Here is a 26,974-nt window from a genome sequence, read left to right on the forward strand (position 1 = left end):
CTGTAGGAGAAAAGCATCAATTCTGATCCTGGATCATCTTCCCCCTCCACTCCAGCCAGCAACAGTTATTCTCACACATTTCGGAAAGGAAGATGCCATAGGTCTTGTATTCCCAGAGATCTTTTGAGCAACGTGACGTGATGGAGCAGAAAATTATTATCCTGCACCCAGCGGGAATCAACAACCACCTCATTAGAGATTGGCCTAGTGAAAATGCATTCTCAGTCCTCCAACAAAATTCAGAGTGATATACTTCTGCTTGACCTAGAACTCAATTGAAGCATAAATCCCCCTTTTCCTGGATTAGAGATGTTATAATCTCTACGGAGACCACATTGCAAGGCACTTTGCACCTCCCACCTGCCCTCATTTGAAATGTATATGCTCAATTGGATTTGACTTTAAATCTGTGGCGCTTTTCCTGAATTTTCACTACTGACTGGGAAGATGGTAGCATAGGGTAATCACTGCTATCAAAAATGCAACTGCATGGCTTGCAAGTATTACCATGAATATGCTTCTCTACATTTTAAGGCTTAATCTGCCCAAGAATTAACAGCCATCATAAATACATAGAGAGTCCAAAAGCGGTGGGTAAAAGGTAAGTAAGTCCATTGTTTGGATTAGCAGTAACTGATCAACACAGGAATTAGCAATGTGACAGCATGTCTCTTAGAAGCCCAGATACTCAGAAACAACAGTAAACCCTGTGGATTACCCTGCAGTGAACTCTCCCATTAATATTTGCCCCAACTTTTCATTCACTTGCTTTCCAAGCGAAGAATCAGCTTTTATACTAGTTTTAAGATTAAAATAGTGTAGCTTCTTGTTTGGAAATAAAGCCCCATTGAAATCAATGGATCTTCTTTACGTAAACATAGACTGCACAGTTGTGTTTTTCCTTCCACAATATTTAGCTGAGGATCTTCAGAATGTATTACAGTAAATGGATCTCATTTACAGAACTACAGTTCCCAGCGTCCCTTTGGGGGAAGCCATGATAGCTAAACATAAACGTGTGCAGCGTTGGCATACCCCGAGAGCGTCCCCGGTTGTCAGCTCGCATGCGGGCGAGAGGAAGTAATGCAACCGGACAGGCTTAAGGGGGTGGTAGTCTGTTTAAATGACTTGTGGATCTCACACACGAAGCCAAAATAGCCACTGATCCCAGTCGGAGCTTCAGGTTATTTGTGGCGATGACTGTCTCTTTTACGGACAAAAAAACCTAGCCGAAAACCTACAGGACATGCGGCGCTCTCGATCTCTGCGCGATGACTACACGTCCCAGCATGCACTGCGCCCCGGAGAAAGCACTCCCCGCCCCACCCCGGCCTACCGCCCTGATTGGTAGGAGCCAAAGCAAGCGTCGGGAAAAACCTGTTCCTGGGTTCAAGGCTTTTCCTTGCTCTGGGTTATTACAGGGCGCACCGCGTGCCTGTTCAAAGGGTTTGCCGCGGGGCAGGCTGGGAGCTGTAGTCTCGCTGGGCTTGTGGCAGTTTCCCGGGCGGAAAGGGGGAGGTGGGCTACGCGGCGTCTCCCCGCAACCCAGCCAAGGCGCGCAAGTGGCCCCGCGGCGGCGGACCTCGCACACTCTGCAGAGGGCGGCTCTTCCTCTGCCCGGCTCCCCTGCGGTTGTGGCGGCCTCTCGGGAGTGCGGGACGACGACGCCACCCCTCCCTGATGGAATAGCTGGGAAGGTAACGAAAGGGGGCGCGGGGCGCGTGCTCGTCCCCGCGTGGCCCACCTGGTGGCCCCGCGGGGCTGGGGGGGCGCCCTACTGGGGTGGGGGGGTGGGCCAGCAAAGGGGTGCGCTTGGCCCCGGCAGGCCCCGCGGTGGGGGGGGGTCGACCCGTCGGGCAGGTTCGGGGGCTGCGCTGCTGCTCTTCCCTCGGGGGCGAAAGTAGCTGGGACCCCGCTTGAGGGATCCCTGCGGGTCCCACTCCTCGCCCTCGGGGTGGGGGATCCGGCTCTCGCAAATCCCCACTTGGCCAATGATCGTGCCTACTAGGGAACGTGTTGCGGGGGGGGGGGCTTGCTAATCTCTTTTTAGCATGCAGTGGAGAGGATGGTTTAAATAAGAAATAAAAGCAGTTCTGCACCCGAAGGCCTCTTGCACTTGAACCCGTTGCACCCGTTGCGCAGCAGCTGCTGGGTTGGTACGGAGTGGGGCTCGGGCCGGTTGCTTAGCCCGGTCGGTAGCTAGTGAGAAGCATCAAGGGCAGGAATCGTTTTTGGTTGGTTTTTTTTTTTAAAGGGGGTAATTAATTTGCTTTAAGAATCGGTTCACACATGCCCATCCGTCGCTTGATGTTTCATCACTTTACAGCCATCCAAAAGCAATACTTCAGCTGACGCCAAACTTTCCCCCCCTTTGTTGTGCATCATAACGTGCGAGTCATTGCGTGATGGTGCAGTTGACCTGTGAATGTGCTCGTAGGGATGGGAGTCAGTCAAGTGGGCTGCAATGGATTGAAATTAAAAAAAATTGCAGTACACTGAACAGTACACCTAAGATAAGCCTGTTAGTGTTCAGAACACACCCTTAAAACGCCTCTTTGCTCACTGATAGCCCTAAATTAGTAATATTTGCATGTGTAAGAATCACCATAGATAGAAGCTCCATATCTCCTTGACTACAGTAGTTTATAGTGGTGACAGTTCACACCTACACACACACACCCTGATCAAGTGTTGAAAGTGATGTCACATTACATAGGAGTATGTGTGACATTAATTCATCATCCCTTAAAATAGCTACCTTGGGAAAGCCGAATACTGTAGTAATGAATGACAGCATTTTTTACTTTTTAAATGATTCATTTATTTCTAGTCAAATCCATGATGTTGTAAATAAATAATGCAGAGGGAAAGGCTGTGAGTTTGGTTGTTTGGATAATAACAGCAAACAGGACCCAAAAGACACTAATAATGTAGCAGGAAGCAGCAACCAGATGTAGGCTGACACTTTTCCCCACCCTCCAATTCCAAATACAGTTGCTACTGTGTAAGCCCCATTGACTACAGGAGGAATATAATAATAACAATTTATTATTTATGCCCCGTCCATCTGGAATTACTTCTAAGAAAACAAGTACAGGATTGTGCTGTCAGTCTGATTGTGAACAATCCTTTAGGCTTTTGGTTCACTGTTTTATTTTTCCCTAGGTCAGTTTAAATAAAAGGGAAATTAAAATTTGTTGCTTGGGACTCTTTCTGTATGACGGTTAAAGTTACTTCAGTGCAGGGGGTGACAGCTGTTTTGGGCCCTTGAGTACATCTGCAATTAGGAGAAACCCTCACAGACACCACACACTCACCCCAACCAAGCACACATTGCAACCTATTCTATTGGCTAGGGTATAATGCTTCTTTCAAGCCTTATTCCAGTGACTGGGAAGTGACTGGGAAGATCTCAGTGGGCACATGTTGGCAATCCTCGCTTTTAATGGAAGGTCTTGTGTCCCACTTTATTTATCTGTGTGGGAACAGATATATTTGATGTTGTTTGCACAGATTAAATTAATCCTGAATTAAAATGACTGTGTCTTGAGTCTGTCTAAAATAGATGTTTTTTGTACTGTGTTTTTAAAAGGGGGTGTCACTTATGAGTCCAGGAGTTAAAAGTTTCTTGTTTTTCACTAGAAATATTTGAACTTTTTTGTATAAATAAGGTGGATAATTCACACTTCTACTGAGGTGCATGTTCAAATTATTCAATCCTTTAAAGTCTTGTAGTCTTTACCAGAGCTTTGTATGGAGTAGGGCTCTTTCCTCCCCTTAAGTCTGTAGAGGGAGTAAAATTACATATTGCATAAAATCCTGTGTGCTGCAAGAATTTCAGCACAGTGTCATACTGTCTTTTGCAAACATGAGATGCCCCAGGAGGTAGAGACCAGTGTTCCTTCTTTCCTACAACAACATGGGGAGGCCTAGTTCTTGCACCATTCAGCTTCAGTGTACTTACTCAAGGAACATTCTAGCACTAAAATGAAAATGTGTCTTCTTTCACTAGTCATGTCAGACTGCTGGTTCCTTTCGGTCCCAGATAGCACAGCCAATGGATAGGGATGATAGGAATTGTAGCTAGCAGCTGAAGGACTAAAGGTTTCTCAGCCCCACTCTAGAGGGTGGAAATCCATCAGATCAAAAAGTAACTCCAGTACAGGATACTGGGTCACTATATCTTCTACAAAAATGGAAGGAAAATGAAAACAACTTGGAATGCAACTCCATACCCATTTACTTGCTGAACTGAATCAAACTTCTGGATAAACATGTAGAGGAATACACTGCTCATTTCGTGGAATCTCTATGAAGGGCAGAAAGCTTTCTTGTGATAAATCTTTATCTCCGGATGGCTAACCTGTGGAATTCTTTGATGCTGTTGGATTACAGTTCCAGTTATTCCTGACCACTGGTCATACTGACTGGTACTTGATGGGTACTTGATTGTGTGGGAAATCCACACAATGTAAGGATTTAAAACAGATGTCAACGTCACAAAATCCAAAAGATGTAGGTCAAGTGCATTTTATATTGGGGAGCAATGAGTGGTTTCTAATGCAGTGGTATAAACGTCTAATGAAATTGTGAACAACTAGATTGCTTTGTTACATTCCAAATAAAACCGCAAAAAAATGTCTTGCTCACGTGGGTTTTGGCACATTGAAGTATATGTTTTTGCTAGCTGAAATGGGTTGGTATAATGATTTCACTTTTTGGAAACATTCCCAAATTTTTATATGCAGCCTGAAGTATCTCACCTGCATGCAGTGCTTGATGTAGACCAGGTTGCAATTCCAAGCACACACTTGTAGTTGAGCTTCTGAGCTCTGGTGATTTCCCATACTTCCCCATTTGAGCCTCAAAGAATCTGGCCCCAGGACGCCACAGACCTAGCAAGTAGCAGGGCTTGTTTTAAATGATCATCTCTGTGACACTTCAAATGAACATTAAAGGCCATCCCACTCTAAATATAACTTTTCCAAAGCCCGTAAACCAGCACCAAGCAAGGGTGTGACTAACAATTGTTCTTAGGCTTGCTGCCTTGGCACCAGAGTGTCCTTTAGGAAACCTGATGAGTTGGTTGAAGATCCTGCAGCAGTGGAACAATGAACTGCTCCCCAGATAACACAAACCTTTGATTCATCTCTGCACCTTTCAGTTCATATGTACTGCACAGACAAACCACACAGCCCATTGTTACCTTAGTAGAAATATGAACCTGGCAGCCAGGCCATACCTTCATTTTTATTTTATTTTATTCAGGAAGAGAATTGTACAAGGAGGTTTGGTAACCCTTTAAAGATTTCTGTGGCAACGTTATGGCAGCAAGTCTTCATTCTTTATTCTTTCTGGACTAAACTGCATACAATCGTACCTTGGAAGTCAAACAGCTTAGTTCCCAAACGTTTTGACTCCTGAAAGTGACTGTTCTGGTTTGTGAACTATTTTTGGAAGCCGAACGCCCAACAGCCAATAAGAAGCCACGCTTTGGTTTTCAAACGTTTGGAAGTTGAACGTAATTCTGGAACGGATTCCATTCGACTTCCAAGGTACGACTGTATTATTTGATATAGAACACAGTTGCTGTGTTTATGACCTCTAACCACCCTCCTTGCCCCAGAGCCTTCATCTGTCCCATTGTAGTTCAAGCTTTCATTTGGTTGTTGAGTTTATATACAAGAAGTTCTACAACAGGAGTGGGGATCCTGTGGCCCTGTGGATGTTGCTGGATTTCAGTTCCCATCGCCCTGGATCATTGGCCATGGTGGTGAGGACTAATCAGAGTTGGGGTTCAACAGCATCGGGAGAGCCACAGGTCCCTCTCCCCTGTTTCAATAAACAGGGCAGTTGCATTTCACATGGTTAGGCTTCAGCACCTGATACGAGAAAATAAGTAATTGTATTGATCGGCGCCAGTGATTCACACTCCTTGTTTTCTTGATTTGTTTTCTCTGCAGATGTATGCAGCTTCTGCTGTGGGTGAATGGGATAATCCTGTTAAAAATAGGGAAGCTGGAGCATAGCAGAAATGGATGAACAAGCTCTTCTGGGATTAAACCCGAATGCTGACTTAGACTTCAGGCAACGAGTAAGTTTAATTATACTTTTTTCTCATAATCTATGTGACAACAGGTAGCTCACTGGACAAGATGTTGATTTCAGCTTAGAGTAAATAGTTCAGACCCGCAGTCGAAGATTCCACTGGTTTGAAAGTGTATGAGATGTTTTTTGAGGCTTCCACTCTCTGTTGGTACCTAGGTTTTTTTTTTGAGAAGCATTGTCCATGTTATCACAGGTGTGGGCAGATTCCAGGTGTCCAGGATCTACTTTGTTCTAGACATCTGAGGTTCACCAACTGGGCTTGGGTGCAAAATAGTGACTTGGGATATATAGCCAGATGTAGATTAGTGTTCAGAAGATGGAATCAGCTACCTGCTGCACCTCATGAGCCATACACTGGGATAACCTGCATATATAAGAACATACATATCCACATTAACTGTCAACCAGGGATCCTAACAGACCAATTGTGTGTGAGTGTAACCTTTTTGTTGCTGCTGTTATTAAGCTACTGGGACTCAGAATCCCTTGCCAATCTATGCAGTTCATCCAGTGATCAGCTAGTAGACCCCAGTCTTATTTTCTGTTCAACAGTGTACTATCCCTCCTCCTTTTCTTGGCTCCTTATTTATCTTGTAACCTAGGCCTTGGCCACCCCAATTCATTTTTCTCAGTGGCTTCCCCCTCTCATCCTTCCCTCCAATTCCTTTTTCTTAGTAGTTGTCCCCTTTGTTTCCCTTTCCATCGGCAACCCTGTACTTGCAAAACTGGCATAATGTCAACACTATTTTTCTCCTCCCCCGCACCCCACCTTGCTTGATTGAAAGTTACAGAGAAACTTAATGTATTCAGGGTTGTGTCCAGGAAAGTTGTCCCGTGCCCAGTGCACAGAATTACCTGTGCAACAAGACTTCTCTCCCTCTCCTCTCTTCACATGCCCCCCGCATTCCACTTCATCTGTTCCAGAGGACTTTCCCACCCCAGATTGGGGTAGGAGGGAGAGAGAGAGAGAGAGAGAGAGAGAGAGAGAGAGAGAGAGAGTGTCTTATAGTCCATGCACTAATGGGAAGACTTCATTGAGTTCAACCCCATATGTTTACATTATTTTGGAGATGATTCCTCAAGTGGCTACTCTAGCAACTTTCTTTACAGTTTCTGGAAACTTTACAGTATAAACGAATTTATTTATTTATTTATTTATTCATTCATTCATTCATTTTAGGCATTGGCCTATTTTGAACAGCTGAAGATCTCTCCAGATGCTTGGCAAGTGTGTGCTGAAGCTTTAGCCCAAAGAATCTACAGGTAGATAATAAATAGTTTTGTTTTTTACATTTAATCTGAGAATGTTCTGAAGTTATATCACCTTGACATAAGATTTTTTTTATTTCTTTGATGATTCACATGTCTCTGTTTAACGAACCAAGCAATTTCAGGGAGGTCACTAGACCAGATGAATTTGATGGGTGGCTTGTTGCTCCAGCTTAACGACTAGAGCTAGACCCACCACAAAATATGCACAGCTGGTAGCTAACAGCAGAACTATCAGGTATCAGCTTCCAGTTTCCACATGCCCAGCTCCCCTAGACTTCATACAACTTGCAGCTCTCTAAAAAGGAATGATTTTGTAAGTGAAAGCGCAGGTGCTCAGGATGCTAAATACTGAATTTTAGGTTTGTTCAGTGTAGCCCTAGAATACGCAGCCCACTGAAACTGGAATCACTGTGTCCCCACCCCAAGGGTTTAGTTTTCTGCCACGATACCAAATGGAATCTAGCCACAAAACCTTGGTGCTTGTATCCAGTTTTCAGAATGCACCTTTCACGCCGAGTGACTGTTACATACATTGTTTGATTGTACCGTTCTTTGTTTCAGCGACGATCACATCAAGTTCTTCTGCTTTCAAGTCCTGGAACATCAAATTAAATACAAGTGAGGCGGCATCTTTACATTTATAGAATTGCAGCAGACGGAAAGTAAACGTAGAGCAATTATAACTGCTTGCGTTTCTAGTAGTTCATGTGTCTCATTTATTTTCTTCCTTGAATATTGAAACCCCCGATTTAATGCATTTATTTCACTCTCAGTTGTCTAATTTAGCTGCACTGAAACAGCCAAAGGTTCACTTTGTGCCATCCAAAGCGCTACTGAGGTTTTGTGCTGGACAGTTGGATGAAAAACCTTTGGGGCTCCCTGACAATTGGGGTGGTTCCTGATGCCTGCATATTTTCCTGGAGGGTGTAAATTAACCCTTGTGTGGTTTCTTAGCACATGGTACATCGCACTAACTAAACATGAGCCAGCACACAACAGTTACGGCACAGGTGATGCTGATGGGCTGCAGGTTCCAGGGTTTAAAATACAGTGGTGCCCCGCTAGACGAATGCCTCGCAAGACGAAAAACCCGCAAGACGAAAGGGTTTTTCGGTTTTTGCGACGCTTCGCTAGACGATTTTCCCTATGGGCTTGCATCGCAAGACGAAAGCCCATAGGGAAATCTCGGGGACCTTTTTTTAAATGCTGGCGGTGGGGAGCAAAGCCTTTTCCCCCCCTCCGGACTTCAGAAGAGGTCCAGGAAGGCCGGCGGGGGCGAAAGGCTTTGCTCCCCACCGCCAGCATTTTAAAAGCGTCCGGGATAGCAGGGAAGCGCTTCCCGCTATCCCGGACGGCTTTTGAAGGCAGGCAGGGGGGGCAAAGACTTTTGCCCCCCCTGCCTGCCTAACCGGGGGCTTTTAAATCGCCCCGGGACTGTCCGGGGCGATTTAAAAGCCCCCGGACGGCTTTTGAAGCCTCCCCCCGCCGCCCGGCTTCGGGGCATCGTCCCGATGCCGGGCGGTGGGGCAGGAACGCCTCCCCCAGCCGCCCGGCATCGGAACGATGTCCCGAAGCCGGGCGGCCGGGCGGGAAAGCCTCCCCCCGCCGCCCGGCTTCGGGGCATCGTCCCGATGCCGGGCGGTGGGGCAGGAACGCCTCCCCCAGCCGCCCGGCATCGGAACGATGTCCCGAAGCCGGGCGGCCGGGCGGGAAAGCCTCCCCCCGCCGCCCGGCTTCGGGGCATCGTCCCGATGCCGGGCGGTGGGGCAGGAAAGCCTCCCCCAGCCGCCCAGCATCGGAACGATGTCCCGAAGCCGGGCGGCCGGGCGGGAAAGCCTCCCCCAGCCGCCCGGCTTCGGGGCATCGTTCCGATGCCGGGTGGCTGGGGGAGGCTTTCCTGCCCCACCGCCCGGCATCGGGACGATGTCCCGAAGCCGGGCGGCCGGGCGGGAAAGCCTCCCCCCCCCGCCCGGCTTCGGGGCATCATCCCGATGCCGGGCGGTGGGGCAGGAACGCCTCCCCCAGCCGCCCGGCTTCGGGGCATCGTCCCGATGCCGGGCGGTGGGGCAGGAACGCCTCCCCCAGCCGCCCGGCTTCGGGGCATCGTCCCGATGCCGGGCGGTGGGGCAGGAACGCCTCCCCCAGCCGCCCGGCTTCGGGGCATCATCCCGATGCCGGGCGGTGGGGCAGGAACGCCTCCCCCAGCCGCCCGGCTTCGGGGCATCGTCCCGATGCCGGGCGGTGGGGCAGGAACGCCTCCCCCAGCCGCCCGGCTTCGGGGCATCGTCCCGATGCCGGGCGGTGGGGCAGGAACGCCTCCCCCAGCCGCCCGGCTTCGGGGCATCGTCCCGATGCCGGGCGGTGGGGCAGGAACGCCTCCCCCAGCCGCCCGGCATCGGAACGATGTCCCGAAGCCGGGCGGCCGGGCGGGAAAGCCTTTGTCCCCCCTGCCTGCCTTCCCAGGGGCTTTTAAATCGCCCCGGACAGCGGAGAAGTCCTCCGCTGTCCCGGGCGATTTTAAAATGCCGCCCGCCAGAAGAGGTCGGGGGAAGGCTTTTTCCATAGGAACGCATTAATTGATTTTCAATGCATTCCTATGGAAAACCGTGCATCGCAAGACGAAAAACTCGCAAGACGAAGAGACTTGCGGAACGAATTAATTTCGTCTTGCGAGGCACCACTGTATACATATGCAAGTTGAATGTTGTTTTGTCCTGTGTTTCAGGTATTCCCAGTTGACTGAGGTACAACATCAGCTAATTAGGGAAACACTCATAGCATGGCTACAGGCCCAGGTAGGTTTCTTCACAATTTGGCTATGAATATTGTATGCAAATATCTGCTTGCCGCTGTTCCCAAAAATTTTCCAATATATTCTTGCATATTTTGAACCTACTGCATCTTGAAATGTTACTATAAAATGTTTTCAGATGGTGAATTCTCAATCAGAGAAAACATTTATACGGAACAAAGCTGCACAAGTCTTCGCGTTGCTGTTTGTCACTGAATATCTCACGAAATGGCCCAAGTTTTTCTTTGATATCCTGTCTGTGGTGGGTCTCAATCCTCGAGGTGTGGACTTGTACCTTCGAATCCTTATGGCAGTCGATGCTGAACTGGTCGATAGGGATGTTGTTCATACATCAGAGGTAAGTTCCCTTCTTGCAATTCAAATGTACACTGTTCTGTAAGTCCTGTTTTCCTAACTTGCCTTGCCTGTGAAAAGCATTTCTAAAAAAATTATTTCTGCTCTCATGGTGTTTTCTGTTCTGAAGTTTCTGTCTGCAGTTTAAGTAAACTCACAGTGCAATCTTACACATGTCTAGTCAGAATTAAGTCCTACTGAGTTCAATAGGACAGTCCCAGCTACTGCCTGACTCCTTTTGCTCCTCTTCAAACACAGAGGCCTTCTGATGAGACACTTTTGGTGGTCCCACATGCCCCTGAGGACCAGCTGGCCTTTACCAGGGGCCAAGCCTTCAGTGTGGCAGGTCTTGTGGAATGCCTCGCCAATAGAGTTTTCAAGCAGAAGTCATGGCTGCTTGTTTTTAGACACCTTCTAAAAACCGTGTTATTTAGACAGACATTTCAAAGCAGAGATTCTTTGCCAGCCAGCTTTTCCACTTAACACTTTTTTAAAACAACCTTTTGGCATTCTTGCAGCCACTACCTCCATTTTTTGGTGTATAAGAAAGCAGTGAGGGTGTTACCCCCAAAGTTGGCATTTGATATTCCTTTTTAAAATCTTAAATGTTAGTGTCTAGACTGGCACCAGCATTTTCCCTTCCAAGACTGACAAACTTCTTACATTTACAGGAAGCCCGCCGAAATACCTTATTAAAAGATGCTATGAGGGAGCAATGCATTCCAAGTTTGGTGGAATCATGGTACCAAATTTTACAAACGTATCAGTACACAAATTCAGAGTTGACATGTCAGTGCCTTGAAGTAGTTGGAGCTTATGTCTCTTGGATAGAATTGAGCCTGATCGCCAATGAAAGGTAACGTTTCTTTTGAATTAGGAACGCACAGACTAAACTCAATTTCTTAAATAAAATTTGGTTTTAAAAAACCAAACACAATTCCAGAAGCAACAGTCTTGAAGTTCTTTGGGCATTATAGCTGGGTTATATTATTTCCTGTCCAAAACAAGCAATAGCAAATTGGTAAATATAACTCAGATGTTTGCATCTACCGAGTAAAACTTTTGTGTATCCCTTTTAGATTTATAAACATGCTGCTAGGTCACATGTCTGTAGAGGTTCTACGGGAAGAAGCGTGTGACTGCTTGTTTGAAATTGTAAATAAAGGAATGGACCCAATTGATAAAACGAAACTGGTGGAGACGTTGTGTCAGGTGTTACAGTCGGCTGGCCTCTTCAGTGTTGACCAGGTGAGTTGCCTTCCGTAAAGAGAGAGAAAAAGCTTGTGTTGATAGGCCTGTGTTGTGATAGCGTTGGCAGCTGCTGTGTGCATAAGAAATAGGTAACATATATTTCTTTGCCAATGCCATCAAAAGTTTAGTATGCTGCTGGTGGTTCTTCCCCTTATGCCAGTATAATTTGCTACTCTTCCCTCCCATCCCAAACTCTTATTTCTGTCTTAATACTATCTTGTTTCCGAACTGATTCTCACCACCCCAATCGCACCTAGTCCTACTCATGTAGAGATTGGCAATCACCATATTTTGCACTCTATAAGACTCACTTTTTCCCTCCTAAAAAGTAAGGGGAAATGTGTGTGCGTCTTATGGAGCGAATGCAGCCTGTGCAGCTATCCCAGAAGTCAGAACAGCAAGAGGGAGCACTCCGCAGTGCTCCCTCTTGCTGTTCTAGCTTCTGGCTTACCCCCTCTGTCCCTTCCCCCACCTCTCAGAAAAGCCCCCTTTAAAGAGCGACGTGGAGCATGTGTGCGGCGCTTGCAGGCTTTTCCCCAAGGAGGGAGAAGGGCAGCCCGTCACTGAAAAGCCTGCAAGTGCTGCACACACGCTCCATGTGGCTCGTGAAAGGGAGTGCTGAGCAGAGCCTGGGGTGCATACAGGCTCTGCTCAGTACTCCCTTTAAAGAATATTTTTTTTCCCTTGAATCCCCCTCTAAAAGCTAGGTGCGTCTTATGGGGCGAAAAATATGGTATATCTGATGCCAGTCGTTTAAATATGCTAGCAAATGTACATAGAGGGTGAGAGAGAAAGTCCTACTGGGTTGGTAGTTTCAGGGTTTCGGTACAACCTGTGTTAAGTTGCTTGTATCATTAGCTGACCTCCAGCTGCTGCAGGGCTGAATAGGATGCTTCCATCTGGCAGGAACATAAGGAAAGCCCTGCTAGACAAGACCAAAGGCCTCCCTAGCATCCTGTTTCCCAGAGCAGCCACCCAGATGTCTATGGTAGGTCCACAAGCAGGAAGTGAGGACAATAGTCTCCTGCCATTGTTCCCCGGCAAGTGATATGTAGGGATATTCTGCCTCTGATCCTCAGGAAACATGTTTGGCATTTTCTGATAGCTTCCCTGCACATAATTGCTCAGAAATCCCACTAAGCTCAATGGAGCTTGCTCTCTAGAAGTGTGTTTAGGATTGCAGCATAAGTAAATATAATAGATGCAATTATAAGTCATAGATGCAATTATAAGTCATAGATGCAATTATAAGTCATAACTGTATCCATGTGTATGCCATTTTGGTTGATGTAATTAGAGGTTCAGGTTGATTAGTTGCTTTGGTGACATAAACTAAAATTTTAATAATAATTTGATTAACCAACTTGACAGGAAGAAGATGTGGACTTTCTAGCCAGGTTCTCCAAACTGGTGAATGGGATGGGACAAGCACTGATAGCTAGTTGGACTAAACTTGTGAAAATTGGAGATATGAAGAATGCCCAGGATACTCTGCAAGCTATTGAAGCAAAAGTGGCCCTAATGTTGCAGCTTCTGGTTCACGAGGATGATGATATTTCTTCTAATATTATTGGGTTTTGCTACGACTATCTGCATATACTGAAGCAGGTAAATTGCTCTTCTTGCATGAAAGCTAACAGTAGAGCTTCATTTCTAAAACCAATGACCAGTGTTAATATGCAGAAACGGCCTCAGCCCAATATACCCCATCATTCAGCCCAGACACTGAGGTCCAGCGCCAAGGGCCTTGTGGCGATTCCCTCACTGCGAGAAGCGAAGTTACAGGGAACCAGGCAGAGGGTCTTCTCGGTAGTGGCGCCCGCCCTATGGAACACCCTGCCATCAGATGTCAAGGAAATAATTACCAGACTTTTAGAAGACATCTGAAGGCAGCCTTGTTTAGGGAAGCTTTTAATATCTGAAGGACTATTGTATTTTAATACTTTGTTGGAAGCCGCCCAGAGTGGCTGGGGAAACCCAGCCAGATGGGTGGGGTATAAATAATAATATAATAAGAGTAATAATAAATTGCTTGAGACACTTCAAAAGTAAAGTTTGTTCTTTCTTTTTGCAGCTTCCTATGCTTTCAGAACAGCAGAAAGCTAATGTAGAGGTAAGAGTGATTAAAATATTTTTTCCTCAGAGCTTGTAACTGAAAAGAAAGATCTCTTTTGTCTTCTATCCCCCAAAACCTCATTATGACTAAAATGTATTGGGCTCTATTCAGTGACGTCATCCTGTTGCTGCAAGGACTTGTGCCTGCACAACAGCACCTCCTCTCCTCACCATGGTCCTTGTATCCCTCAATATTTCTGTTCTGGACGTTCCCCATACCCTGTGAAGCAGATTTTGGAGAGAGTGGACAGGGAGAGGAAGTTTTGTTGCATAGGTGGAAGGAAGTCCTTGCATTAATGGGATTGCTTCGTTGGACACAACCCTTTGAATTGACTTCTTTGCTTTTTAAAAGAGATGATGCAATGCATACTTCTTTTTTTAAGTCGAGAGTTTGATGCTAGCTGATCAACTGTTTTCCATTACTACAGGCAATTATGTTGGCTGTTATGAAGAAACTAACCTACGATGAAGAATACAACTTTGAAAATGAGGTTAGCTATCACATTTGACAGGTTTATCTTTTCATGGTTTAGCTTTTCGAGAAGTGTATCAATAATGTCTTGGTAACTCTTGAGGAATTGTTTTAGTATTCAAATACGTGCCAATGTAAACATTCCATATAGGACAGGGAGAAGGGGACACTTTAGTTTCTAGGGACCACTGTGCCAAGCAGCAAACATGGATGTGTGTTCTTAAATGCATGTGTTTGAAGCTCTCTGCATGCGTCCTCATTGCATGCAAAGCAGAAATCTTATTTTTATCAAACGCTGGTAGAAATGAGGAATGGGTGAGCTTTTTGTTGTTGTTCTCCTTGTGTCAGGCAGGCATAAGAAGCCAAAGCGGTGAGGAAGGGCCTTTGTCCATTCTAAGGCATAGCTCTTTTCTTTGTACAAATGCCTTCTTGAGTAGATTCAGTTGAAGTGAAACTCCTACCTTTATGGAGCCACACTTTCCCCTAATACTATGCTAACCCCCTGAAGAAACTTGAGGATAAACAGCTACTTCCTTTCTTTATGTTGAGAAGGCCCATCCAGTTTGGTGGTCTTCACAAAGACCGAAAGCAGCGTGAAACCAAATAAGGGCTCTTGGGATTTTTCAGTGGGGCGATGGTTCAAAGACTTAACTTCTGGTTAGTTTCCATGTGACCACTTGACAGTGGTGTGTGCAGCTTGACAAAAGTACTAACTCAACTCTTGCAAACCTCCATGATTAGGAATGAATGACTCTTGCCAGTGTGAGAGAATATCATCACAAGTTAGTTAGCTAAACTCTTCATTGTTACGCAAAGAAATTTTACGTCCCTGCAGTCAAAATGATCAGACGTATGTTTGTGTTTTATCTGTACTTATTTCAAATAATAAAAAGTAACACCTTTGGTCCTGTTCATGCCAATACACACGTTGACAGGGTGAAGATGAAGCGATGTTTGTAGAATATCGGAAGCAACTTAAACTATTGTTGGACAGACTTGCGCAGGTTTCGCCTGAATTACTCCTGGTTTCCGTACGGAGGGTTTTTAACACTACATTGCAGTAAGTTTTGTGTTAGCTTTCTTAAGAGTTTTCCCCTAGTCCATCCTGGTCATTTGTTGCTTCTTCTTTTTTTAAGCATCAAAAAATTATGTTGACATTTAAGAATCCCAGAGATTACTTGTCTCATCCACATTAAATGATACAGAGAAAATACTTGAATCTTTGTATGCTGCTTTGGAGCTTCTAGTCTCTGGTATCCAATATAATCTTATTAACACCTGGTAAGTCAGGATTCATTCATTGGTGCTTAATTTGGGCATTGTGTGTTTCTTATCAGTCTGTTCCAATCTGCGTGGGACGAATAAGTCATTCACTGTAAGATTGATTGTGGCTATTTTGGGGTCTTTTTCAGTGTGTGTGTGTGTGTGTGTGTGTGTGTGTGTGTGCATGCATATGCCTTACTTGGGCCTATTCTATTCTGTTTTATAGGAATTGGCAAACTAAGCCTTTTATGGAAGTGGAAGTCGCAATCAGGCTACTGTATATGCTGGCTGAAGCTCTTCCAGTATCTCACGGGGCTCACTTTTCAGGTGATACAAAAGCCGGGGCTCTACAGGACATGATGCGGACTGTAAGTACAAAACAAACTCAAGACAGTTTTCCTTTTCAGCAAGTCTTTCTTCAGTTAAGGTGACTCCTCCTTTCCCCTCTCTTGCAGCTGGTTACATCGGGTATTAGCACCTATCAGCATACATCAGTAACGCTGGAATTCTTTGAGACTGTGGTCAGATATGAAAAGTTTTTCTCCATTGAACCTCAGCACATTCCAAATGTTTTAGTAAGTCCATAGTAATTGCTTCCTTTTATTTTTTTTATGTGCGTTGGTTATCAGTAATGCTTCTACACCCCCAGACAGCTTTTTGTAAAAGGAGTTTGGGAAACAGTTTTACCTCTTTTCCCAATTTATTACCCTTTTCCATCATGCAATGTGGCTTAAAGCGATCAAACTCTTTCTGTCTTCAATTGCAGATGGCCTTCTTGGATCACAGAGGTCTTCGCCATAGTAATCCAAAAGTGCGAAGCAGAGCAGCTTATCTTTTCTCCAGATTTGTCAAATCCCTCAAGTAAGTTGCTTGAAACCTAGAGACTTAACGAGAATATTTTCAGAAATAAAAGCGCTATTTCCCACCCCACCCCACCCCGGAAAATGAAGCTTCATAAGCATCATCATTCTTTACAGTGGTACCTCGGTTTAAGAACAGTCTGGTTTAAGAACGATTTGGTTTACAAACTCTGCAAAACCAGAAATAGTGTCTTGGTTTGAGAACTTTACCTCGGTCTAAGAATGGAATCCAAACAGTGGAAGGGCACCGGCGGTGGGAGGCCTCATTAGGGAAAGCGTGCCTCAGTTTAAGAACAGTTTTGGTTTAAGAATGGAGTTCCGGAACGGAATAAGTTTGTAAACCGAGGTACTGCTGTATTTGCAAACCACTTTTCCATGGCCAGCCATGCTCAAGGCAGCTCACAACATCAAAAGGTTTACATAAGTTAATTCACTAGCAATGCCAAGGCACAACAAAATATAAATACTCATAAGCTTGGCACTTTGTGCAGAGTCTGGAGGACGCTACAGAAGGATCTTTTCTAAACTAAAATAGAAGTGAGGTTTATCGATCTTCAGCTTTGATTTTTATCTTCAAATACTGAGGCCATGAATTCAGGTTCTTGTTTTCTTGATGTGTTGTTAGAAATACTGTACACGACTGAAAATTTGGGTCTGGAGACTTATGGAAAAGTTCAGTAGTTCTAAATCAGTTCAGTGTTACTCCAGGACACCAAAATTCTGATAATGTGTTTTCCGTAAATGTGTTTCTATTAGGTTACAGGTTTAATTCTAAATAAACAAATTAAGTGTTTTTGGCTTAAGATTGCATTTACTGATGAACAACTCATTCCAATAAATAGAGAAGATTCGGGTACTTCCCCCCCCCCCTTGTACTCTTGCAGTACAAGATGTTATAACTTCTAAATTGATGAAAAATACTGTTTGACTGTACAATTCAACACATCCATTACTGTAAAATGTTTGTAAGCATATTCGACTCCTGTGTTTCAGCAAACAAATGAACCCTTTTATTGAAGATGTGCTGAACAGAATACAAGATCTCCTAGAACTTTCTCCACCTGTAAGTATTTCCTTTTGTCTTCAATGGAAAGGTCAAAGAGGCTGGGCCCATAACAGCGGGGAGGAAGGCAGGACAACGTTATACATTCTGAATTGCTGTCAATATATAGGAGATAATGCAAATGTACACACGTTGCTTGCATGATTGTCAGGTAGTCATGTTGCTTATAGTCTGCAGCTTACCAATGTATGCCTCATTTGGGTCGTTCTTTAAATGATCTTAAAAACTTAAGTCGGAAGCTTCCTGGGGCACTCCATAGATACAATGTCAGATTATAGACTGGGTGTTATGGCTGTTCATGACCCGGGTTTCTAGAACCCTGGAGCTGCTTAAACCTTCTGAGCCATCCTTTGTTTACCAATACCCTTCTTATCATATAGCATAGTACTACCTATGGAGACTATTTCCCCACCTCCATTTTCCCAGGTTTTTGCACCCCCCAAGCCTTCACATCTTTAACTGCTTATTGTTTTGATACAGATTCCCTAAATAGGATACAATATGCATTATTCAACTAACATGCAGAGATTTCAACTTGTGTGGTGGAACTTCTCCTCTTCCCTCCCGTGGCTTCCCCATATCTGCTCCAGAAAATTGGGGGAACCCCTATTTGGGGGAGTCCAATTGTGCAAGTGGAAATTCTTGCGCTGATGGGAATCATTACTCAGCACTATTTTATATGCAATCCATGGAACTTGAGCAGTTAAACAATTGTTTCTTCATTTAACAAGAAGTCCTTCAGAATGTAAATCTCTCATTGGTTTCTGGACCCATTTAGTATCTCTTACATTGGGAACTTCCAAGTGCAGACCAGAGTGAATGTTGCATTGCAGACCCATAGGCGTTTGAGACTTTTGAGATCAACTTCACATTGTTGTTGTGGCATGCAAAGTAGGTGGAATATACTAACGGAAGTGATTATTTCCAAATAAGTAGCATCCATAGTGGTAACCCAGCCTCATGAAAGATTTGAGCAGTTTGGGGTAAGGTAGCGTGGAGTGTTGCTATACAAATATTTTGTTTTCTGTTTGATATTTTTTTTAAAAAAAAGCTATTCTAGATTTCTGCAAGTAGAATTTAACAGGAAATATCTGAACATAAAGCTCTCCTTTGTTTTCTGGTTCCAGGAAAATGGCTACCAGGCTTTTTTAAGCAGTGATGACCAACTGTTCATTTACGAGACTGCTGGAGTACTAATAGTGAACAGTGACTACTCTGCAGAACGGAAGCAGGCTTTAATGAGAAATCTTTTGACTCCTCTAATGGAGAAGTTTAAAGTGCTGTTAGAAAAACTTATGATGGCACAAGATGAGGATAGACAAATGGCATTAGCTGATTGTCTGAATCATGCTGTTGGCTTTGCAAGGTGGGAACAATATATAGTTTATTCAACATGCACACAGAGGTATAAGTTTAAAGAAGAGGGTTGCGGACGGCTGTTTGCAAACTCCAATGTTAGCAGAGGTTCACATGTTTGCTAAAGTCTTAAGCTTGGGGGGGGGTTCCCCCTCCTGATATTGCTTAATTTCCTACCCTGTTATGGGAATAAAGCTTGGGAATCTGATTTGGTGGTGGAAGGAAGTCTCTTAAAAGTACATCCCTCTGTGACTAGAAATACTGAGAGCTACAAAAATAAAAAAGGCCTTGTGGAAACTGAATTCTGTTGCTCCCAAATCTGGAAAAAAAAACTTATGACTAAATGTTAATAAATATTTATCTATCAGTGCCTTCGAATAGTGTAGGATGTAGCCCAAAGAGCCTATTGGGCATAGAGTCCCTGTAAATTCAAAGTGCAATTAAGTGTGACCTTAACTAAAACATGGCAACGATGATAAAAATGTTTTAGCTGTTGCATCAGATTTGCTTTTAGTACTGGTCTGATTTGAGAATAGCATAGCTGAAATATTTTTAAATGGCTCAACCTAAGGATCTGCCTGCTTTTGTATGGCAAAAACCTTGACTACTTCTTCTTTTGCCCAGCCGTACTAGCAAAGCTTTCAGCAACAAGCAGACAGTAAAACAATGTGGCTGCTCTGAAGTGTATCTGGACTGCCTGCAAACCTTTTTACCGGCTCTCAGCTGCCCCTTGCAGAAGGAAGTTCTCCGAAGCGGTGTCCGCACCTTCCTTCACCGAATGATTATTTGCTTAGAGGAGGAAGTTCTTCCGTTTATCCCTTCAGCCTCTGAACATATGCTCAAGGATTGTGAGGCAAAAGACCTTCAAGAGTTCATCCCTCTCATAAACCAGATCACAGCTAAGTTCAAGGTAGGCATCTCCCTTGATGTAAAAGGTGAGGAACTAAACTAAGTGTCTCTTGAGCTGGCCTACGAAGTGAGATCATCACCGGAGGCACTGCTCTGAGTGTTCTCACCATTTGAAGTTAGGTGGATGATGGCAGTCAGAAGGGCCTTCTTGGTGGTGGTGCCCCAATTGTGGAATGCCTGGCACCTCCTTCAGTGTGTTTTCAGTGCCAAATACCCTTTTTTTGTTTTTCCAGGCCCTTAACAAATTTTATCGGTCTAGTGCCTGAATTTATCATTCATTTAGTGTCATTTGTTTTTTACCTGTTGGTTGTATTTGCAAGCTGCCCTGGAAATATTTTGTATTGATGGGCAGCAGTTACCTTTTAGAAACAAGATGTTTGAAACGATACCTTCCGAAGCAGGATGTCTAACTGCAGAAAAGCCCGATTTTCTTTTCTTTTTAATCCCTCTGTTATAAAGTGGATTTTTTGGAAAAGGAATTTGAAAAAGAGACTGTATTCAAGTGAGGGTATTCATGTGTTAGTGGTAGATGCAGAATTCTAATATAATAGCTACAGTCAGTGATGCTGTGCAGTTGAGCCTTCAGCATTTTTAAAAACCTTGCTTCCTTCTTATAATGAGATTTTCCCCCTTGCTTGTGCAAACTGTAATTTGCTCCAAAATAGGGGACTGAAGCCCATTTCAGATCATATTTTAGTCCCCAGGTTGTGGGCAAACCATACATTACCCAGTTTGGTTTCAACAGCAAGCTATGAATTTAGTCAAACCAAGGGAAGGAAAGAGATGGGGTTCTCAACGGTCCAGCCCAATGGGTTGGCTGCAGTTAATTCTCTGTAAAACAGGAGTAGATCTGCATCATCCAATTAATTGCATGGTTCAAGGGGAAGGAATGTAAAGCAGTTTCCATAGGCTTTACAACACTATTTTTAATATAATGCCTTGTGAACATAAAGCAATAAATTATCTTGTGTGGCTTGTTTGGCTGGCTGAAAGTGCCATTCCACATGGGTAATTATAACTAACTTAACTAACTTAAAACTAAGACTTGAGAATCGTTTGGCCATCATCATGGTGTCATCCAAAATAGCACTCTGTGTACTGCAGAAATCCATTCAAGCCCCAAATGTCTTTTATGTGAAAGTGCAGTTTTTGTATTTCAACTCCAGGAATCCCTGCTAAAAAGGCAGAGGAAGTTCTTAATGTAGATGCTCTCTGTTATCACAAAATTTGGATTTATCTTGGGAAGTTTGCATTGATCTAATAAGTTTGAGTTGAGAGAAATAAGCAATGTTAATCATTGTACATTTAGATATATAGACCTACCGTTAGAACTTTGTATCTTTAATATGGAAGTATAATAAACTAAAGACAAGTTGCTTGCCTTTTCGTTTATGGTATGTTTTGCTCTTGCTCATCCATAAATTTAATTTTGTCAACTTATATATTCCCTGTCCCAATAGAACCAGGTCTCCCCATTTCTCCAACAAATGTTTATGCCACTGCTGCGTGCTATTTTTGAAGTCCTGCACCGCCCAGCTGAAGAAAATGACCAATCCGCTTCATTAGAAAAGCAGATGTTACGAAGAAGTTACTTTGCCTTTTTGCAAACCGTCACTGGTAGTGGAATGAGCGAAGTCATAGCCAATCAGGGTAAGGCATGGCTCATGATGGGAGACTGGTTTTGTAGCCATATAATTCTTCTAGTATGGAAGTGTGGTTCTTTAGCAGTGAAAGAACTGTGTAGTTCAGAAGTTCAGTTCTAGAATGTTCTTAAAGTGCTTTGCTTAGATAAAATGCATATGGGTTGTATCTAACCAAGTCCATTTATTTCAGTAGATCTTTTCTGAGTGCACCTTAGGTCAGCTATAACCCTGTACAATTATTATGTGTGTATTCCTTGGAGGGGAAATGCTTTGTAACACATGATTTATATATGGAAAACAAATTGGCCAGCTTCACACTTTGCTCTTGACAGACCAGAACAATTTGTTATTTATTGTCACTTCATTGGTTTGAATAAGATTTAATTGAGATTTCCTTCCTCTAGGTGCAGAGAATGTAGAACATGTGTTGTTCACCATCATCCAAGGAGCAGTTGATTACCCAGATCCTATTTCTCAGAAGACATGCTTTATTATTCTTTCAAAATTAGTGGAACTCTGGGGTAAGGTTGCCTTCATACCATAATGGCTTAAGTTTGATACCCACAAAAAAATGATTTTCAGTTTTTTGTGTTCCGCCTTCAAATGTTGCCGTAGTCACTGTGGGGATGTGTCCTTTTCTTCATACTGTGTGGTGCTTACCCTTGATGATGAGAACCAGAGAAAAGGCCCAATATTCTTGTTTGGCTTTTTTAGGAGGCAAAGATGGACCTGTGGGTTTTGCTGATTTTGTCTACAAACACATTGTTCCTGCATGTTTCTTAGCACCTTTCAAGCAAACCTTTGACTTAGCAGATGCACAGACAGTATTGGTATGTATTCCGAAGCCTGACAACATTGGGGAAGTGAATGGCTAAATGTCCTGTAGGCACACCAAATTGGGCGGTGGGTGGTTCTCCTGAGGTCTTCTAAGATGCAGGAGCTCAGAGGAATCTGGAAAGCCTGTTCACAGAATATGGAAACCTTTGGGGCTTTTTAAAAGAACTCCTATACATAAGAGGCAATTGGAGCCATGTGGCTTCTTGGTAAATCATGTCTCCATGGCTGATACCCTGAATGCCGACATACACAGGTAGTAGAATTCAGGGCCTCCGCTGGGTTCAGTCTGCCAAATGTAGATTGTTTAGAGCTCCTGATAAACTCCACAAGAGAATTCAGCAATCCTGAAATATGGCAGCAGATTCCATCTGGCTTAGAATTCTGGCATTGGTAGAAATGGTTAGCCACTCTAGTAAGCTTAAAGCTCTCTTGAAGAATGTGCAAAGCTCTAGCTTTATTTTGAAGCCTTTCTGCTGCTAACAAAGGTTACTTTTACAATGAACTATTAGCCCCAGAAAGTGTAAATGTAGCATGTAATTCAAACTACCGAAATTCCAATACTCAAATGTTTGTGCTGAAGTATTTTTGTTTCGTTTTTATAAGGCTTTATCCGAGTGTGCAGTGACACTAAAAACAATTCATCTCAAAAGGGTAAGGCTTTTGGAAATAGTGACTATTTTATTAATAGCCTTTTTTTACCTTGTCAAAAACACTGTTTCAGTTCACAATTTGCAGGTTGTAGAAGGGAGGCACTGTGGAGGGTGGATTTCCTGTTTTGCTTGTGCTTTCCCCCTAGTCTGTATTGGCTTGGTCATACTCCTGTATGAAATCCAGGAAGAAAATTCTGCAAGTAAACTTCCTGAATGTTGCTTTTAAAAATAAGTCACAGGAACAGGGTACTTGCACATTTCAGCTGAGTTTGCATTCCTTCTGGATGCAAAAATACTGAGCCTCCTGATTAGTTAAAAATGTTTTGCCATTCTTGCAGCCTGTTTTTCCCAAAATGGTCATATGTCAGAGTTACCACAGTCTGTATATGCAAAGTGATAGGAGGGGTGTGGTGTTATCTAACATAGGAACTTACACAGTTACGTTTTTTTTAATGTTTGCTTTTCTTTAGCCTGTGTGGTGCGTTTTTGAATGTAGAAGTGATACAGCCCCACTTCAGACAATCATATTTTGATTTAATAAGCTGAGATATGAACAAGCTTTTTGCCCTCACATGCTCAAGCCATGCTTAAACTATGAAGTTTCTAATTAGCCATTGTTTCCTGTTTATTCTGAAATAGAAAACTATAGTTCCCAGCTTTGGAACAAGTCAGGATCTTAAATCAATTTGGTTTAAGATCCCCCTCTTCCAGTTTTTGGCTACACTGGCCAAAGCCAATCTATGATTTTATTAACTGGATAAAAACCTGTAATGTGGACCGGGTTCAAATGATAAAATACCTAACTGCAAAAACACTGCTTGGATGTTCCTTTTTGTAGGGCCTTGAATGTATTCAGTATCTCCAACAAGAATATCTACCTTCGCTGCAGGTAGCTCCTGAAATAATACAGGTAAAACTTATTATTTGGCTGATGCATAGGATTGGATCTAACAGGACTAGTGAAGATTACATCTCATCTTCCTGGCAGCTCCACAGTTCCCCTGAGGGCAGTGGGATCCTGTTGAATGAGGTAGCATGCTAAGCTGAGGGGAAAGGTGGAGATCCCAAAAATCCTTGGAGCTAATCCAGTTTGGGTTTTCCTGTGGGTAACGACGTTTGTTATTTTCAAGCAAAACATACTGTAGTATGATTGCAAGTTATAGCAAGAGAGTTTGATGATTTTGCTGGATCAGATTATTAATCTGGTGCTCAAGGCGCACAGCGCATCTAATAGTTGAGGTAAAAGCACATGACTGTTCTTGTCATTAGTCTATTTATCCTAAGCAGTAAGTGTCATTTACTTTCTAAAAGATGACTGAGAACTAACTTGTATCTGCAAGGTGTATTTTATATGCACTAGAGAAGATACTTCTGCACACAGATTGTCTTGCTATATGAGAACTGTGCTTGTAGAAGGTTTTGTGCAGGGAGTAACAAAGCCACCACCAGAATTTAAGGTTTCACAGAGATAACACAGTTATCCTTGTGGTGACAGAGAGATCATTGCATGCAAGAGCCCAAACACACAGTCACCTGCTTCCTCACACACAGATCTATAGATAGATCCCATTTCTAAATGGTTACATTTTCATTAGGATTGGAAACAATTTCCAGGTACAATGGAAACAGTTTCCACATACAGCATTTTTATTGTTGAATCTTTCATTATTCTTATTCTTATTTTGAAAGGAACACATTCGTAGTTGCTGAAAAAAAATAACCATGTTACTTCAACACAACAGTGCAAACTATTTGCTCATTATTATGGTGCTTTTCTTGTTTTTCTTGCAGGAATTTTGTCAAGCACTTCAGCAGCCTGATGCTAAAGTTTTTAAAAATTACTTAAAGGTAGGTTAAATTTGCATCAGTATTCCATCTTTCACGGGTGAAGGCATTTTGTCATGGATTAAATAGGTCTTGCATGTATCTGCTTGCATTTACCATAAACTCTGAATTAAGGGCCGGGGCCTGCAGCCCTCCAGATGTTCTTCAGCTCCCATCTTCCCTGACCTTACTGGCTGGGGCTGGTGGGAGTCCCAACATCTGGGAGGCTATAGATTTTCCAAACCAGTATTAACTCTGAACAATACTGCTTGCTACAGGAAGCTATTATTATACCAACATAGAAACCACCTTCATGCGTTAATAATGTGAAGGGAATCCATGTAAGGGGAAATGAGCCACATCTTTGAACAGATCTGGGCTGAGGTTGTAGCTTTTCACCCCTTTCCATTTTACTCATCTTTTAAATATTTTAGGTGTCTGTTTTCAATTGATAGTTTTAATGTTTCTTTTCGCTCGGAGGTTTTCTTAGTCAAGCAGTATGTAAGCTTCATTAAATAACGTTTTAGGTGGCGTTGGTTGAATTACTAATTTCATATGCAGCTTACAGTATTTTATATGACTTTTCAAGATAGCTGTGTTGATGACTTGCCTTAAAAATAGCACGTGAAAAGTTGCTGAAGCATTTTATCAACTTATCCTGGAGGGTTGAAACCACCCTTAAGGCAAATAGCACACAATATAAGCATCGCATCTATTTCCTATCCAGGTGGGAGACTCGGTTGCCAACTTACTTACTGCTCTTCATGGTGTCTAAGAAATGAGTCCCATAAGCGGAAGCTTGCTCAAGGACTTCCACTAGCACAATGGGGCTTTCCTCCCCCCACATACCCCCAAAATGGTTCTGGGAGGTTGGGAGTACCTCCCAGTTCATGTGGGAATGAGGGGAGAGATGGCCTCGTCTGGCAAGCTGCAATACTTTCACATTTCTGTAGCGCTACGCTGAATTCCTCCCAGAGATTTGATAGTCTCTTTGTTAGCTGCAAATGGTCCCGTTTAAACCTGATTTCTGCCACTGGCAATGTACTTTTATTCTTAGCTTAGTGGTACTGTTCTTCTGTGCTTTCTTCTTCTCTAAAACGATATTTACTTTCTTTTAAAAACAGGTATTCTTTCAAAGAGCAAAGCCCTAAGAGATCTACTGAAACATTTGACTGTTTCCCCTAATCAGGATCTCCAGATATTAATTTGTATGAATGCAAACTCCTGTGCCATTCAGGCTTACTTTTTCTTTTGGAAGACATTGCTCTGTGCTTCAATCAGTATGTGTATTAGCCTTTTGGTGTAAAAGTGCAAATGAAATGCCCTAAATTGTGTTGGTTGATGCACATGCGGCACGTGGGCAACACGTCTTGCCTGCCTGCCTACTCAGAAACACTCTGATAATTGTGTGCTGTAATTAGTACAGCAAAAAGAAAAATCCTTTTTTATTTTGAAATTTAAAAAAAATGTATAAATTCCTTCCAAGCCCATAGGAATGGTTATAAATTGTGTACATTTTTAAATACTGAGTAAGATATTTGCATATTAGAAATGAAATTCATTTGTTCATGCACGGTGATATAAAATAAAGCAATCAAACTTGGTTTTGTAGATAGATGTTTCATTGGAGCGGTCTTAATGCTGAAGTGTATGCTACAAAACAGTTATTAATGGATCAGATTTACAAGAAGATCTGGTTCTACATTTTTATACAGAAAAATAAATTTTATTCAATGAAATCCACAAGTTCTCATGAGTCATTGGTTGTTTTCTTGGCATCTGTGGTTAAATAATGGAAGGCTGTGTCTGTGCTATACACACTACATAGAATGGTCTTTTCGGGGGGGTCTTAACCTTCCCCCCAAAAAATCATGACTGAGCAGATATTTGGTGGTGTTTACAAGTTTCTTGTACCCCTGGGGAAGTCTCGGTATAGGGCTCAATGGAGTTTTCTTCCATTATCCTTGACCACACACAAGGATAGGCACTGCAGTAACTTCTAGGGGGAAGTGGTCTTGCTGAGATAGGTATAGGATAAGCTATGGCTGGTGAACTGCACTGTGCCACATGCTTATCTCCATAAAATCCCATCTTGTGATTCTTAGAGGACAAACCACAGGATATGAGTGTAGTAGTCCTCTCCCCCTTGAGTTGCCATCAAGATTTTCAGAGGCACACCATCTCTGATAACGGATGTACCATAATA

At 43.3% G+C, this 26,974-nt stretch overlaps 1 protein-coding gene across 1 annotated transcript; it reads left to right on the forward strand.

Annotated features, from left to right (window-relative positions):
* Positions 1 to 1,406: 1,406 nt before the first annotated feature.
* XPOT (exportin for tRNA) lies at positions 1,407 to 26,514 on the forward strand. The gene is made up of 25 exons (XM_081928013.1): positions 1,407 to 1,697; positions 5,964 to 6,094; positions 7,289 to 7,371; positions 7,942 to 7,998; positions 10,106 to 10,175; positions 10,311 to 10,529; positions 11,197 to 11,381; positions 11,605 to 11,773; positions 13,148 to 13,384; positions 13,851 to 13,889; positions 14,320 to 14,382; positions 15,299 to 15,423; positions 15,853 to 15,994; positions 16,082 to 16,201; positions 16,393 to 16,487; positions 17,480 to 17,549; positions 18,677 to 18,915; positions 19,530 to 19,815; positions 21,275 to 21,464; positions 21,862 to 21,978; positions 22,172 to 22,287; positions 22,898 to 22,945; positions 23,783 to 23,854; positions 24,736 to 24,792; positions 25,893 to 26,514. The coding sequence occupies exons 2-25, from the start codon at positions 6,035 to 6,037 to the stop codon at positions 25,917 to 25,919; spliced, it is 2,886 nt and encodes a 961-aa protein (XP_081784139.1). The 5' UTR covers positions 1,407 to 1,697; positions 5,964 to 6,034; the 3' UTR covers positions 25,920 to 26,514.
* Positions 26,515 to 26,974: the final 460 nt, after the last annotated feature.

Source organism: Podarcis melisellensis (assembly GCF_964234715.1).
Source record: "Podarcis melisellensis genome assembly, chromosome: 10".
Taxonomy (NCBI): domain Eukaryota; kingdom Metazoa; phylum Chordata; class Lepidosauria; order Squamata; family Lacertidae; genus Podarcis; species Podarcis melisellensis.